Source organism: Cydia strobilella, chromosome 22 (assembly GCF_947568885.1).
Source record: "Cydia strobilella chromosome 22, ilCydStro3.1, whole genome shotgun sequence".
Classification (NCBI taxonomy): domain Eukaryota; kingdom Metazoa; phylum Arthropoda; class Insecta; order Lepidoptera; family Tortricidae; genus Cydia; species Cydia strobilella.
The window spans coordinates 9,645,100-9,659,952 of NC_086062.1; the positions used below are offsets into that span (position 1 = coordinate 9,645,100).

The following is a 14,853-nucleotide window of genomic DNA, read 5'->3' on the forward strand; positions in this document are numbered from 1 at the left end:
AAGCTGACACCAAGATCCTCAGGGAGACCATGGTGGAGCGATTGAATCTGTCCTTGGATGCCGTGTCCGAATGGGGCGAGGCCAACTTGGTTGGATTCAACGCCACTAAAACACAGGCGTGTCTTTTCACCGCAAAACGGAGCCAGTTCACCTTGGCTCCCACTTTCCGAAATGTGTCCCTTTCCGTGACCAACACTTTAGAGCTTCTCGGTCTAAGTTTAAAATCAAACTTAAACTTCGGGTCGACTTGAGTCTGGCTAAAACTGCTGCCAAAAAACTTGGTGTCCTATTTAAGGTGAAGCGGTATTTCACGCTGAATCGGCTTCTCTCCCTATACCAAGCACAGGTACGCTCGTGCATGGAATACCGCTCCCACCTATGGGACGGTTCTGCCAAATATCAGCTGGCGGCCCTGGACTCAATAGAGCGCCGGGCTCATAGACTCCTTGGCGATGACCCATCTGTCAAGTCAAGGATACAGAGTTAGGTTATGGCATATTTTCAGGTTATAAAAAAGTATAATATCCTACTGTAAAAATATAATTAACAATAAACCAATGAGGTATTTAGTTGGAAGAATTTTCGAAAATCGAATTTTTTTAAAGTTTGATTAAACACGTCACGAGAGATTTTGGCATTTTGTGTTCATGTTAACCCATTCAGTTAATTAGGCCTGAATCAGCCGCGAATGCTGAAGATGCCGGTTCGAATCCGGCCTTAGTACCCGTCCCGTACCATGAGCCACTGTGTGTGTCTCGACACGTTGCCGCTCTACCTCTATGAAGCATTTTCGCTACATACGAGGAAACCCATGTTATCAACTACGACGTTGTGCTACGACCGTAGCTTAGGGGAGAATGTCAGGCCAATACAAACGTACACTGACACTAGAATGATATTTGAATCATGTTACTTAGTTATCGTGCGTCTCGCTCGTACTTGTACAATCGCGGACATTCATACATCATGCGTATTGGCGCGGGCGAGATGCACGATAACTAAATGACATGATTCAAATATCATTCTGATGTCAGTGTACGTTCGAATTGGCCTGTGTGTTAACTATTGAGGTATTGAGGCTGATTCGAACTATAATCTTGTTATGAAACGGTTAATATTCATTATGATCTCTCAGCTGTCAAAGCGGCAACTTCGTTTAGCGCAGAGTGCCGGAAGATGGGGTTTTCCGCACGGAGATCAGAAATAGTTATTTTCGATACAAGTGCGGAAAAGAGGAAATTCGAAACGAGTGGCGATAAATTAAAACACGACCGCAGGGAGTGTTTTAAATCGACACGAGTTGCGAATTACCTATTCGCACGTGTATCGAACAACGTTTTACAGTACATATGGCCCTTTAAACTTTCGACATATGCACGAAAAGTGCTATTTGACGCACTAGTGCGAGAAAGTAGCACCATATGTACTGTAAAAATAATTTACCTCATACATAAACATAACACGGGTTTTTTCGCGGACAATTGATAATAAAATCACACCAAATATGTTTATGACATAGCAAACAATAACACATAACAGATAACTATTATGTTGTTACGGTTATAACTGTCAGATAAAGGCTATTAAGACTATTCAATAATAATACATTCTACACTGTCATAGGTAAAAGGTAGTTTTCTATTGTTATAAGCAAGAGCCCGGAATTCTCGTAGCATTTCTCGCGATAAGACTGCATGTTGTTTACTTCTACTCGTAATCATATTTTATATTTAACATATTGTATTCTGTATTTATCGATATACATATTTAAAAAAAAATATTTCAGACATACATGGTCCATATTTTGTTAGTTGTTAATTAAAACTTATAACTACGGTTAACTTAAAAATAAACTTTAATAACTATCTTAGGTGCTAAAGATAAATGCAGAGAGGACCAGTGCCTTATCAGGCCACTGTCCCATCTGTCAGCCATGACGGTTCGGAGACTGTGGCGGCTGTCGCGCACCCTGCGGAGCGTCGCGGCGCAGCGCTTGCGCAGCGTCGCATGGAATCCGTCCACATGAGCGTCCGCGAAAATATGTATAATCGGAAGTCGATAAACGAGAAGTCCCTATGACAGCTCAAAAATGCTATTTCAAAAATTCCGGGCTCTGGTTATATGTTATAAATGATAAATGCTCATTTGATTTGACACAATATTGCTAATAATAAACAACCGACATATTTTATCTGCAAAAAAAAAATGAATTTGTAGATAAACTAGCGACCCGTCCCGGCTTCGCACGGTTCAGCCAATTTACACAAAACTTTAACAAATTATACACCTAAACCTTCCTTAAGAATCATTCTATTGATAGGTTAAAACCGCATGAAAATCCGTTCAGTAGTTTTTGACTTTATCGCGAACATACAGAGAGATACAGTACCGGCCAAAAATATATCACCTCCATGTTTTTACGGTAGAAATTTTTATGTTATAATTGTAAGTGATTTCCACCTCACTACTCTAGGTAATCTAGTATATACAAGTAGTCATTTATGCGAGCGATGAAAAAAAATTGGTCTCATGTAATGGTTTTTTCATAGAGGTTTTTTTTAAATGTATAGTTAACTTAGTTTTTTGTTCATGCTTTTTTAGTAATATGCCATGTCTCCTATTGTCATCATCATTTTCCTCGCGTTGTCCCGGCATTTTGCCTAGGCTCATGGGAGCCTGGGGTCCGCTTGGCAACCAATCCCAAGAATTGACGTGGCCACTAGTTTTTACGAAAGCGACTACCATCTGACCTTCCAACCCAGAGGAGAAACTAGGCCTTATTGGAAATAGTCGGTTTCCTCACGATGTTTTCCTTCACCGAAAAGCGACAGGTAAATATCAAAGATATTCCGTACATAAGTTTCGAAAGACTCATTGGTACGAAGCCGAGGTTTGAACCCGCGACCTACAGATTGCAAGTCGCACACCAGCGCTTTTACCAAGTCTCCTATTGTAATTCACAATATTTCATTGCAGTATTCATCATATATTTGTATAAAATGACTAGTAAAATATGCAATCTATATTGTTTAATCTATACATGTTCATACCAAAAAACACAAAGGTGATATACCTATTATTGACCGGTACGTAGACGCGGCGGGGGATTTTGCTTTATAAGGTGTACCTATTGAAGCATTTGAAGTGTGTATGATAAATTTCGTTTGGAAATATGTACGAGCACCCTCTCGTACATTACTCTATATTTATACATAATTGACCTTTTTAAATTGTAATTATATCTATCGTAAATTTAAGTTAAATCTAAGTCATGCTACAATATGATTAGTGATGATATGATGACTTGTACAGTGTTAATACAGCGCGTGTGACCAAACTGGTACTTTATGTGCTTATGTGGTCTATTATATGGTATAACAAATGTAAAGAAGACTTTCAGGCTGTCACAAATAAAAATTAAACATGTACGTTATTCTCGTGCCCTAATTGTTTTTAAAGACTTGAAAATAAACAACAGTTGTGCGCCGTGCGCGTAACTAAAAGTCGCTCAGGACTTGTAACCCCATGTTCACGCCCTTAGGACTTTGAATTCCCAATAACGCTTTCTGGAACGACATTTGAAGAATATTAAGATAGAGCGGCTTGGAGAGCACTGGTGAAGAGTGTCCACACTCGTCACGTCCCTCAGCCATGAGTATACGAGAAGGAAGAAGAAGTTCTGGGTTTAGTGTCGGTTTTATCTGTCTGTGTGTGTGTATATATATATGACAACAAAAAGGTACCACATTGGCGCTTTTCAATAAGGTTGATTTCAAATTGAAGCCATATGGACGCTCTGTACGAATTATCGACGATCCCAAACTCACAAGCGGTATTGAACCTTTAAGTCTAAGGAGAGACTTTGCCTCCTTGTGTGTGTTCTACCGCCTGTACAATGGGCTGTGCTCTGAAGAATTGTTTGACATGATGCCAACGGCCGCTTTCTATCACCGCACCGCTCGCCATCGGCAAGGCGTTCATCCTCACACCCTAGCACCTAAATGGTCGCGTACTGTGCGGTTTAAGAGGAGTTTCCTCCCGCGTACGCTTCGGCTGTGGAATGAGCTCCCTGCCGAGGTTTTCCCGAGGGGCTACAGTATGGGGTTCTTCAAAAAAGGAGTGTACAGGTTTTTAAAGGGTCGGCAACGCGCATGTAATATCTCTGGCCATAGGCTACGGTGACTGCTTACCATCAGGCGGGCCGTATGCTTGTTTGCCACCGTCGTGGTATAAAAAAAAAAAATAGCTCCTTATTGACAACCGACAATAAGTACCCTTTTGATTGAGAATGGTACATATTTAGATGTTAGATAACTACATTTAACCCTTATATAATATCTATTATAACATTTGTATACATCGAAATGCACAAATATTATACAAAGTCTACTAGACAGACTTATTATACAGAAACTTCTTGTAGACTTACGCTCCTTTTGGCTTGTATAAGAAATATTTAACCAAGATAACGACTGCTAATACTTCAAAAACGTCACAAGTATCAACAACAGAAGTAACATAACTTATACGGCACACACGTAAGACATTTTTACACCAGTTATAGGGTTCCATATTCTCTAAAGCGTAACTCCATTTTGTTTTATAACACTAATATCCAGTAGCGTAAATTCTAAAATTGCGTAACAATATCACAGTTGAGTTCATAAAGTTTGACCGTGTGTACGCAGCCTTATTTTCAGCTTCATGCGCAAGAGCAGATATTAGTGCAGTTTACCTGGACCGGCCGGCGGGTACTAACCACCGACTTAGTTCTTTTTATTCAACAATAAAAAAAACTGACTTAAGGATAATTGTAAAAATGTGATAATTTTAAGCTTTAAATTTAAGACTAATTAAGTTTGCTACACTTTTTCAATTTTTTAAAAAGTGAGTGTTGTGTAACTATGAGGTTTAAAAAGCAGACCCTGGTGTCGGAAGATACTTCAGAGGATGAGATCGGGCACAACTACTTAGGGACTTTGGTAAGTATTCAAAATACTAACCTTATTTATATGGGATCTTTGTGTTTCTAGTTGCTACACTCACGGACAAATTTAGAGGAACTAAAAAAAAAAGGTTTAATTACTAATTTTGAAATTACTTTAGGTGCTGGCCAGTAATTAAACCTTTTTTTTTGCGTTCCTCTAAATTTGTCCATGAGTATATTAAGGGAAAACAACCCTTAATATAGTACTCATTACAAATGCGCAATCTTGAATCTTGAGACGAAAAAAATCAAGAAATATTTTTCGGGGTTTAGGAAGACCCATGCAATTCAATAGTTACTTATGTTAATATCCAGGGAGGAAAATGAGGAATACGTTTGTATGAAAAGGCGATTTCGCGCGGGTCCTTCACTTTCGTCTTAAAGCTATATCTTCCAGACAACCTTTGTGTAGGTAGCAGGAGACTAAGAACTTAAAACAATGAACAGGTAAAGCTAAACAAAAACCTAAGTAATTTTTGAAAATAAGTACAGTTTAAAAATATGAATAACTCACCACTATTTTTATGCAGGTATTCGATGACGCAAAAATCATGCAAATATTTATGACAAATGAGAATAACATGACATTTAAGAGTATAACTCTTTCGGCCTTACAGTTGATCCCAAAACGCTCACAAGACAGATAACGTGCTTACATATAAAATATTTTCTATATATGTATATTCTACCGTGAGTGTTTAATTCTTTAAACACTCATGGAACAAATTTTGGTCCTACAAGGAAGTATTAAAATCAGACCTCCCTCTAAAAATTAAAAAGAAAGTAATGGACTCATGTCTTCTACCCTGCCTCACCTACGCAAGTTAAACGTGGGTATACAACAAAGAAACAAAAAATAAAATTCAAATTTGTCAACGAGCTAGGAGAGGAGGAGGATATCCTAAACATCAAACTAAGAGACAGAAAAAGAAACACCGATATTAGAAAAAAAAACGAATATTATAGACGCTCTACAATACGCTAAACGCCTAAAAAGGAAATGGGCAGGCCACATAGCCCGCTACACAGACAATAGGTGGACACTAAAAGCTACAACTTGGAAGGGCCCAGTAGGCAAAAGGGAAGCAGGAAGACCAAAAGAACGGTGGGCAGACGAAATATCGAAAGTGGCCAGTAAAAGCTGGATGGAGACAGCCAAAGACCGAAGTTGCTGGATAAAGTTGGAGGAGACCTTTACCCGAAAGGGGCCTTAAATAAAATAAAAAACAACTATTATCTTTAACAAACTTTAATAACAACTGTTTATGAAAGTATTATAAAAAAATATTTCTACCGTTTAACTGGGGCGTGTTCATACCAACCACCACATAAATTCTTACTTCGTTATTATGCTCAGCTACATACTGAAGGCTCTGCTGCATGAAACTGTTAAGTCCGCAGCAAGCTCGGCCGAATTTCACCTTCCCATAAAAACGGAGTTTCGTTCTCATTTTAAAACTACGTGTTGGATTGTAATGAAACTTTGCACATAAAATGACATGAGATATATCTATGCCTGTAATTAGTTTATATAGCTCCAGCTTATAGAACAAACGAAATAGAGCAAAGACAAGTTTTGTACGAAAAAACTTAAAATTCGCTGTATTTTTTTAACTATGGAATCTGAAGCTACATAAACTAATTACAGCCATAGATATACCTTATCCTAATGTAAGTACAAAATTTCAGAGCAAACTAGCTAGTCGTTTTATAATGAGAGCTTAACTACGTTTGTATGGAGAACCGAGCTTGCTGCATGGGACGCTAAAGGGGCCCACTGATTACCAGTCCGCCGGACGATATCGGCCTGTCAGTTAGAACAAAAATTTGACAGGCCGATATCGTCCGGCGGACTGGTAATCAGTGGGCCCCTTTAAGTAAGTAAAAATGCTATCTAAATGACACCTTTAACACATTCACTACAATTACTGCATGTGCGAGCGTGGCCGTTAACACGGGAAATACCGTATGCAGCGAAAAGCGTCTACAGAGAACCCGCCTAGCGGGTCGCTGGCAGTGAATTTGTTGAGAAAAAAATCAACATGCTACTTCTTCACCAATATATGTGCCATTCTCAATCAAAAGGGTACTTATTGTCGGTTGTCAATAAGGCGCTATTTCCATATAACATTAATTTGAAATCAACCTTATCGACAAGCGACAATACCTTTGGTTACCTTTGGGTACCTTTTGGTTGAAAACGTCACATATACCGCCTGAGATAAGAGGTAGAAATATAATATATGGAACGACTTAAGGGGCCCACTGATGATTACCAGTCTGCCAGACGGTATCGGCCTGTCAGTTGTTCGAAACTGTCAAATTTTTGTTCTAACTTCTAACTGACAGGCTAGTATTGTCCGGCGGACTGATAATCATTGAGCTCCTTTACAAGCCAATCCAAACTGACATCAGAATGATATCTGCAATAATCTGCATTCATGTCAATTAGTTATCGTGCGTCTCGCTCGCGCCATTACATGCACGGACAAGTACGAGCGAAATGAAAGATATCAGAATGACGTCATTTAGATATCATTCTGATATCTGTGTACGTTCGAATTGGCCTGTTAGGTCCCGGCCTGGACTAGGACCTAAATAGATAACCTAAAATATTTGCGAGGAACGTCGTTTCGATAACCCTTAACTAAATTAGGTTTTCGATTTCGATCCGCATCATATTAAGTCAGTAAGGGCACTAAGGGCCACTTGCACCATTCACTAACCCGGGGTTAACCGGTTAAACCTGGCGTTACCATGGTTACCAGTATGAGTACAATTTGACTTAGGGTTAACGGTTTAACGGGTTAACCCCGCGTTATTGGGATGGTGCAAGCGGCACTAAGGCATATCAGTGCACGGGTAAGCAATTCAAAGGGAAATCCAATTGTTGTTCAATCCTTAGCTTAGACGAACTCGATACAGTTTCTTGGCGGAAGTTTTTTAAAATTAAAACCCAGTAAGAGTTTTGAATGATTCACGGTTAGTTTCACTAGACTTATATTGACCGGGATATAGACCGTGATTACCTTTTGTATTATTTGTGAGCTCCCGATATTTCGACGCAGTTACATGCATCATGTTCACGGGTGACTGAAGATAGCGGGTGGGTGTCAAATAATACAAAAGGTAATCACGGTCTATATCCCGGTCAATATAAGTCTAGTAAAACCCAGTAATATATTACTTACTGTTTCCCGATGAAGGTTACAAGCGAACCAAGGTTCGTTGACTTTATCTGTTATTTCCAACAACAAACGTAGTTAAATAGCATTTAGATAACTTAGCCTTATTACAAAATAAACAAACAAAAATATCTGCAACAGCGTCATAAGTTGTATAACTGGGTGGATCAATTATTTCTTATTGTTACATATGAAAGTTCATCAAGAACGCAACGGCTACTTCAATTTTAACCCTTTGATCGCCTGTCCTGTCACGCTTTACCTGATTTCGACCAGGCTTGCACTGACTTAGCAGTAATAAGGACTTTTACTCATATTTGAGGGCTTCCGATCCTAGTAGGTAGTGACCCTGCCTAATACGTAGCCGGACGTCCCGGGATCGAATCCTGGTAAGTAATAGCATTTAGTTGTGTATTTGTTCATGAGTTATCGATGTTTTCTACGTATTTAAGTATTTTGTATATCTTTTATATATATTATAACGTCGTCTCGTAGGTACCCACAACATAAAGCCTTATTATACTTACTGTGGGGCTAGGTCGATTTTGTGTAAGATTGTCCCATCATATTTATTTATATTATACCTGACCTAGCACTTGACTTAAAAGCTTAAGAGTCGGTTGCACCAAACCGTCTGTCACCGCTAAAGCGTTCGCTAAATTTTATTGTATGGGAAATTTCATAGATCTCTGCTGCGTGACGTTGATCAGTCTGTTAATTGTGGCTGGTGCAACTCGCCCTAAGCGTGTTCGAACTGAGTCGAAAGTTCGCAAAGCGCTTGTAAGTAACACGCTAAACATATCAAATTCGAAACCAATGACGTGGTCTTTTACCTAAATTCGACGAATCATTGCCAATTAGAGGGTAGTTTGTAACAGTTAGAGTTCTTGATCATGCGCCTCGGTAATTTGATTAGCGGCCCTCGTGAGCTACGAACGCGAACGGAGGTAATTGGCCAAATGGGTGAGAAGTGTTTTAAATTCTTTAACAATAGTTTTACAATGCCATCATTTGTGCCATTTTCAACCAAAAGGGTACTTATTGTCGCTTGTCAGTAAGGCGCTATTTCCATATAGCTTCAATTAGAAATCAACCTTATCGACAACCGACAATGCGGTACCTTTTGATTGAAAACGTCACATTTTTTGGTTTTCAACAGCAATTCCACTTCACCAAATGGTGCTTTCAGAGATCAAATGCATGAGTAAATAAATCCCCAAATGAACATCGTGGAACATACCTATGTATACCTACAAAAAATAATTAAAAAACTAATATCTAAAGGCGCCCACTGATTACCAGTCCGCCAGACGATATCGGCCATTCAGTTGTTCGGAACTGCCAAATTTTTGTTCTAACTGACAGGCAAATGGTAAAGTGACAGATGGGGACAAACAAGGATCTCTGAAGTCGAACGGTTTATCCTAGTCGACAGTGATCCTGCCTACGAAACTGGTTCGAATCCCGGTAAGGGCGTTGTATCCCGGTAATTTTGTGACGAGCACGGATAATTGTTTAAAACAATGCTTACTGTCTGTCTGTCTGTTACCTCTTCACGCTTAAACCGCTGAATCGGTTTATTTTAAATTGGTATGCAGATAGTTTGAGGACTTAGGAAAGACATAGGATAGGTTTTATCAATCATCATCATTGTCCTTTTATGCAGACAAACCCGCAGGCTGAAGGTAATAGTTATTATAATAACACCATGCAGATCTCATTATTTTTACTTTTAATAAAAAAAAATGTGGTATTTTCTATAAAAAGGGATCTTATTGTCGATGGCACTTACGCCATTATTAACGATGCTCCGATACAAATACAATGCCGCGCGACGCTGTGTAAGCGCCATCGACAATAAGGTCCCTTTTCACAGAAAATGCCCTATTTTATACCAAATCAAAATTGTTACCTAAATATGTATATTCCACCCTATTTCCACGTAAATATTGACAATTAACAAACATAATGTGTCAATAAATTAATAAAAAATAAACAAGTCCTAAATCTAACCCCGATAACCCCGATTAACCTCGCAAGTCTTGTGACTCACATTAAACATTATTTACATACAAATTTACATACATACATACAAATTATCGCTACGTCAACCACCGACCAGTCATGTGACTGATAACAGTTGTTTACATAATAATAATATGTTTTATTCTAATTTACATTTATATTGGTGTCATCTGAAGCGCTGGTGGCCTAGCAGTAAAGGGGCCCACTTACTATCAGTTCGCCGGACGATATCAGCGTGTCAGTTACAACAAAAATTTGACAGTTTCTAACAACTGACAGGCTGATATCGTCCGGCGGACTGATAGTCAGTGGGCGCCTTAAGAGCGTGCGACTTTCAATCTGGAGGTCGCTGGTTCAAACCCCGGCTCGTACCGATGAGTTTTTCGGAACTTATGTACGAAATATCATTAAAAAAAAGAAGTCATTTATTGTCGCAGTAAAAAAAAAACAGTAGTAGGTACAGTCGCCATCAGATATATCGGAGCGACCAAAGTGATCACAAATATCTGAACACGCCTCTATTATCAAGGCGTTAGAGTGCGGGTTCAGATATTTTTGAGCACCTCGGCCGCTCCGATATATCTGATGACGACTGTACAAGCTTAAATTACAGCAGTATTTGATATTTACCATATTTTAAATCACATTTACAATCGGGTCTATCGCGAATTTATTTTTATTTATTTTGATATTTACCGGTCGCTTTTCGGTGAAGGAAAACGTGAGGAAACCGGACTAATCCTAACAAGGCCTAGTTCCCCCTCTGGATTGGAAGGTCAGATGGCAGTCGCTTTCGTAAAAAGTAGTGCCTACGTCAATTCTTAGGATAAGTTGTCAAGCGGACCCCAGGCTCTCATGAGCCGTGGCAAAATGTCGGGATAACGCGAGGAAGATAGATTGGTGTCCTCTGATTATGATTGGATATTATACTAATGCAACTAGAATTTTTGACAACTAAACTGTAGAACCTTATCATAGTGACAATTGCTCACATACTCGTTACTCGTTGAGTATCTTCAATCACTGTAATAGTGGAGTATTTTTAATAATTTGATAAATATTAATATAATTCAAATCTTGTAAGGTCTATGTAGAGTAGACCGTCTATAAAGGGGCCCACTGACTATCAGTCCGCCGGACGATATCGGCCTGCCAGTTGTTCGCAACTGTCAAACTTTTGTGCTAACTGACAGGCCGATATCGTCCGGCGGACTGATAGTCAGTGGGCCCCTTTAGGGTGAAGCTCTGTTGTTGCTTTAATTTTGCGTGTGTATACGTTACGGGTAATGTTAGAAGGTTGATTAAACCTAAGTTTACCCGGGTATAACTAGTATTACCCAAGCATTTTGGGTAAAGCCCGAAAATTCAATCAACTTTTATACCATAACCCAGCCAGTGAGGGTATAGAATGAGATGCAAACTCTTTCAATATTAGGAAATTAAATACTGGCCGGTAAAGCTAATCTATCTAGCTGATTGCTATGAAAAAAAACGAACTCTTTTGTTAAAAAAAAAATTACGGTCATTTCTTTGCAATGCTATTGAGTACGTTAGCTAAAATGGAGAAAATTGAACTGCGCGCCGTTATCAAATACTTGTTTGAAATTTTTTTCTACGGATCAAGTCTTTAGGGTCTAATGCTCCTCCGTATTCGACAGTCGCACGTTGGTGCGCCGAATTTTGACGTGAAAGAACATGTCACCAGGCTATATCTCACGAACCGTGGTTGCCGCTATAACAATAACAAATACTAAACACAGAATAAAATAATATTTAAATTTCCCATACAAGAAACGTGATTTTTTTGACGTTTTTTGCGTAATGGTACGGAACCCTTTGTGCGCGAGTCCGACTCGCACTTGGCCGGTTTTTTGTCGATTCAACCATACATTTATTCAGTTTTAAGCTATGCTCGACTAGTAACTTCTTTTAACCGCCTCAGTTAAACATTAGACCTTTGGTGTATCCGATTAAGCGCCACATGCACCATACCACTAACCCGGGGTTAACCGGTTAAACCGTTAACCCAATGTCAAATTTTACTGGTAACCATGGTAACTCCAGATTTAACCGGTTAACTTTAGTGGGATGGTGCAAGTGGCGCTAAGGCGGTCACGTCAGACGCTCAGTAGACGGCGCGTGCGCCGATGGCGTGTCAAGTTCATGCGTTTTCGCTAATGACAATGTCGGTAATGACACAATTGCCCTTCCGTCTTCGCAATGGCTCAAGTATGCATTAGCACATGCCCATTACACTTACACAATAATGCTTGTGCTTATCGGACGAGCGGAGCGAGGTCTTAATGTTGACTAGGGGTGCACTTTTCACGGCATATTTCATTTATCATTTATCATTTATTTATTGTATTGTCATGTACATAATAGGTGTTTCATAATAGTTATGGATTTATTAAGACTTTTACTGCCTTCCATCTGTCGAACTATTAAAACAGTTTTTCAGCGCATGTGTCCAAAATGTATTTTTTGTTAAGTTTTGATACTTACATCATTTAAGATAATTTTTGAGAATTTTGAGCCATCCTATACAGGATGGCTACAAAATAAGTGCATTCCCGTTGCCAGGGAGGTTATAGGATTATACTGAGCAACTTTTACTATGGGACCAACCCCGAAATCGCGAAAAAAAATTTGACTGTTTCATAATTTTTTTATGGGAGGGTATTTTTTTTTCGCGATTTAGTGGTTGGTCCCATAGTAAAAGTTGCTCAGTATAACCCCAAAACCTCCCTGGTATAACAGGAATGCACTTATTTTTTAGCCAGCCTGTATAACATTTAATCTAAAAAAAAAAAACTTCGTCTCATGTTGCTTTTACGTAATGATGGATATTGTATCCTTCAAGGTGGTAATATAATAACTGTAACTGGATCCTTAAGCAATTATGTAAAATAACAATAGTTCACACCTTAACAATGACTAGTCGTGGACAGAGAACACGACATGGGACGTAATTACTTACATACATACATACACACGTATACTCCATAAGAGCGGCATTGGAATTAAGGTCCCGTGACTCCCGTGGCTTCAGGTTTTCCTATCACTAAGCGTAAGCGTGAGCGAAATGGCTTTGCGTGCTTGGGCTCGCGGTTATCATGTATTTGTTTTTTTTTTTGAGTTTTAACAAAAAAAAAACGATCAAAGATAAAATTTTCATATTTTTAGATTTTTGTGCAAATTTGTTACTAACAAATTTTTAGGTTGCGTTTTAGACCTATGTTCGTGATTTTTTTCTATCAAGCGTAAGTCAAGAAATCAGGTTTCGCAATATTTCGCATTCATAAAATTACTACAGAATTCACTTCTTAGATACATGGCACTCCAAGAATAAGCGGGCATCTCGCTCGTTTCTTCCTAGAACGTGCAGAATGTGGAATGAGTTGCCTCCTGCGGTATCTCCTTTGCGCTACAACATGGGATTCTTCAAGAAGCAGATATTTAGGGTTTTCAAGGGTCCGCAACGCTTAAGTGGCTCCTGTGATGTTGCTTAGGCCCATGGGCGACGATGACCGCTTCCCATCAGGCGGCTTGTCTGCTCGTTAAATAAAAAGAAAGGTCTCAAAATTACTAAATAATCTTTTGCAACCGTATTGTGATCTAAAAGAGCGCTACAATTTTTCATAAACTCAGCTGCATGGCTGAACCTACTACTGCACCTTAATATTTCGATCTCGTTTTGACATCACTTACATCAGTTGCAGCCCGTCTCGCTTGCGCCAATTTATATATGGTAATTTTATAACTTATAAACCGGCAAAACATAGTGTTCAATTGTATATGTATATCTAAGACTCATTTCTACCTAATATGCTTTACAAATAATGCTTTTCAAAAAAAGTAAACGGAATGCAGCTTCGGATTGGGTACCCATCAGACCACGCATTATGCAGCGTTTACAAAAGAGACACATATAAATTGTGTTCAGACCAAGGGCCTGACACTCTTTGATAGAGAAAGATAGTCTTATTGCGATTCCTATAAGAGAAAAGCGAATATAGTGCCATGCTTTGTCCTTATCACCGACCGGGTGGCATCATAGGTAGGAGGCGATGGCGAAATACCGAAATTTATAAGAGTGAAAGAGAAAAAATCCTATGCTGCCCAAATTTTATATGAATATTCTTTCTTTTACCCCCGGTCGCTCGGTGGCGCGTCTATAACTACTTGTACATACTATGTCTATGGTTCAGACCGATATTCATAATTGGTCCCATTCGCCTCCTATATTGCGAGATCTAGATATACGATACTCTTATGGTGACTTTTGAACACCGCAGCAGCATAACTGTTGCTGCAGCTGCCAGCCGAATATCACCTTTAGGCAATCTATCTACTCATCGCGACAAATCGGTGCGAGAAACATGAACACAGACATCTTATTTTCTGCACAGAGTTTAGATAACTTCCGGTATTTACTCAGATAAAAATCGCATCAGTCATGAAGATACAATCTCGATGGGAATGTTATTTTTAGCATAGCCACCCGACAATAAAGTAAATAAATAAAAAAGAAGAAGAAATTAGCCGCTTCTTCCTTTTCTTTTAAATTAGGCCTTTAACATGATTTATGTAGCATCTGTATGCGAGGAACAACGTCTCTTGTGGCTGTATAAGCCAATGCGGGACCGGCATTTG

General features: G+C 39.1%; 1 protein-coding gene across 1 annotated transcript in view; it reads left to right on the forward strand.

Moving 5' to 3' along the window:
* The first annotated feature begins 4,897 nt into the window (after positions 1–4,897).
* LOC134751450 (chloride channel protein 2) overlaps positions 4,898–14,853 on the forward strand; it is a 65,313-nt gene continuing 55,357 nt past the window's right edge. The window contains exon 1 of the mRNA XM_063686858.1: positions 4,898–4,982. Within this exon, the coding sequence (XP_063542928.1) occupies positions 4,905–4,982 (78 nt within the window). The 5' untranslated portion in view covers positions 4,898–4,904. The remainder of the gene's footprint in view (positions 4,983–14,853) is intronic.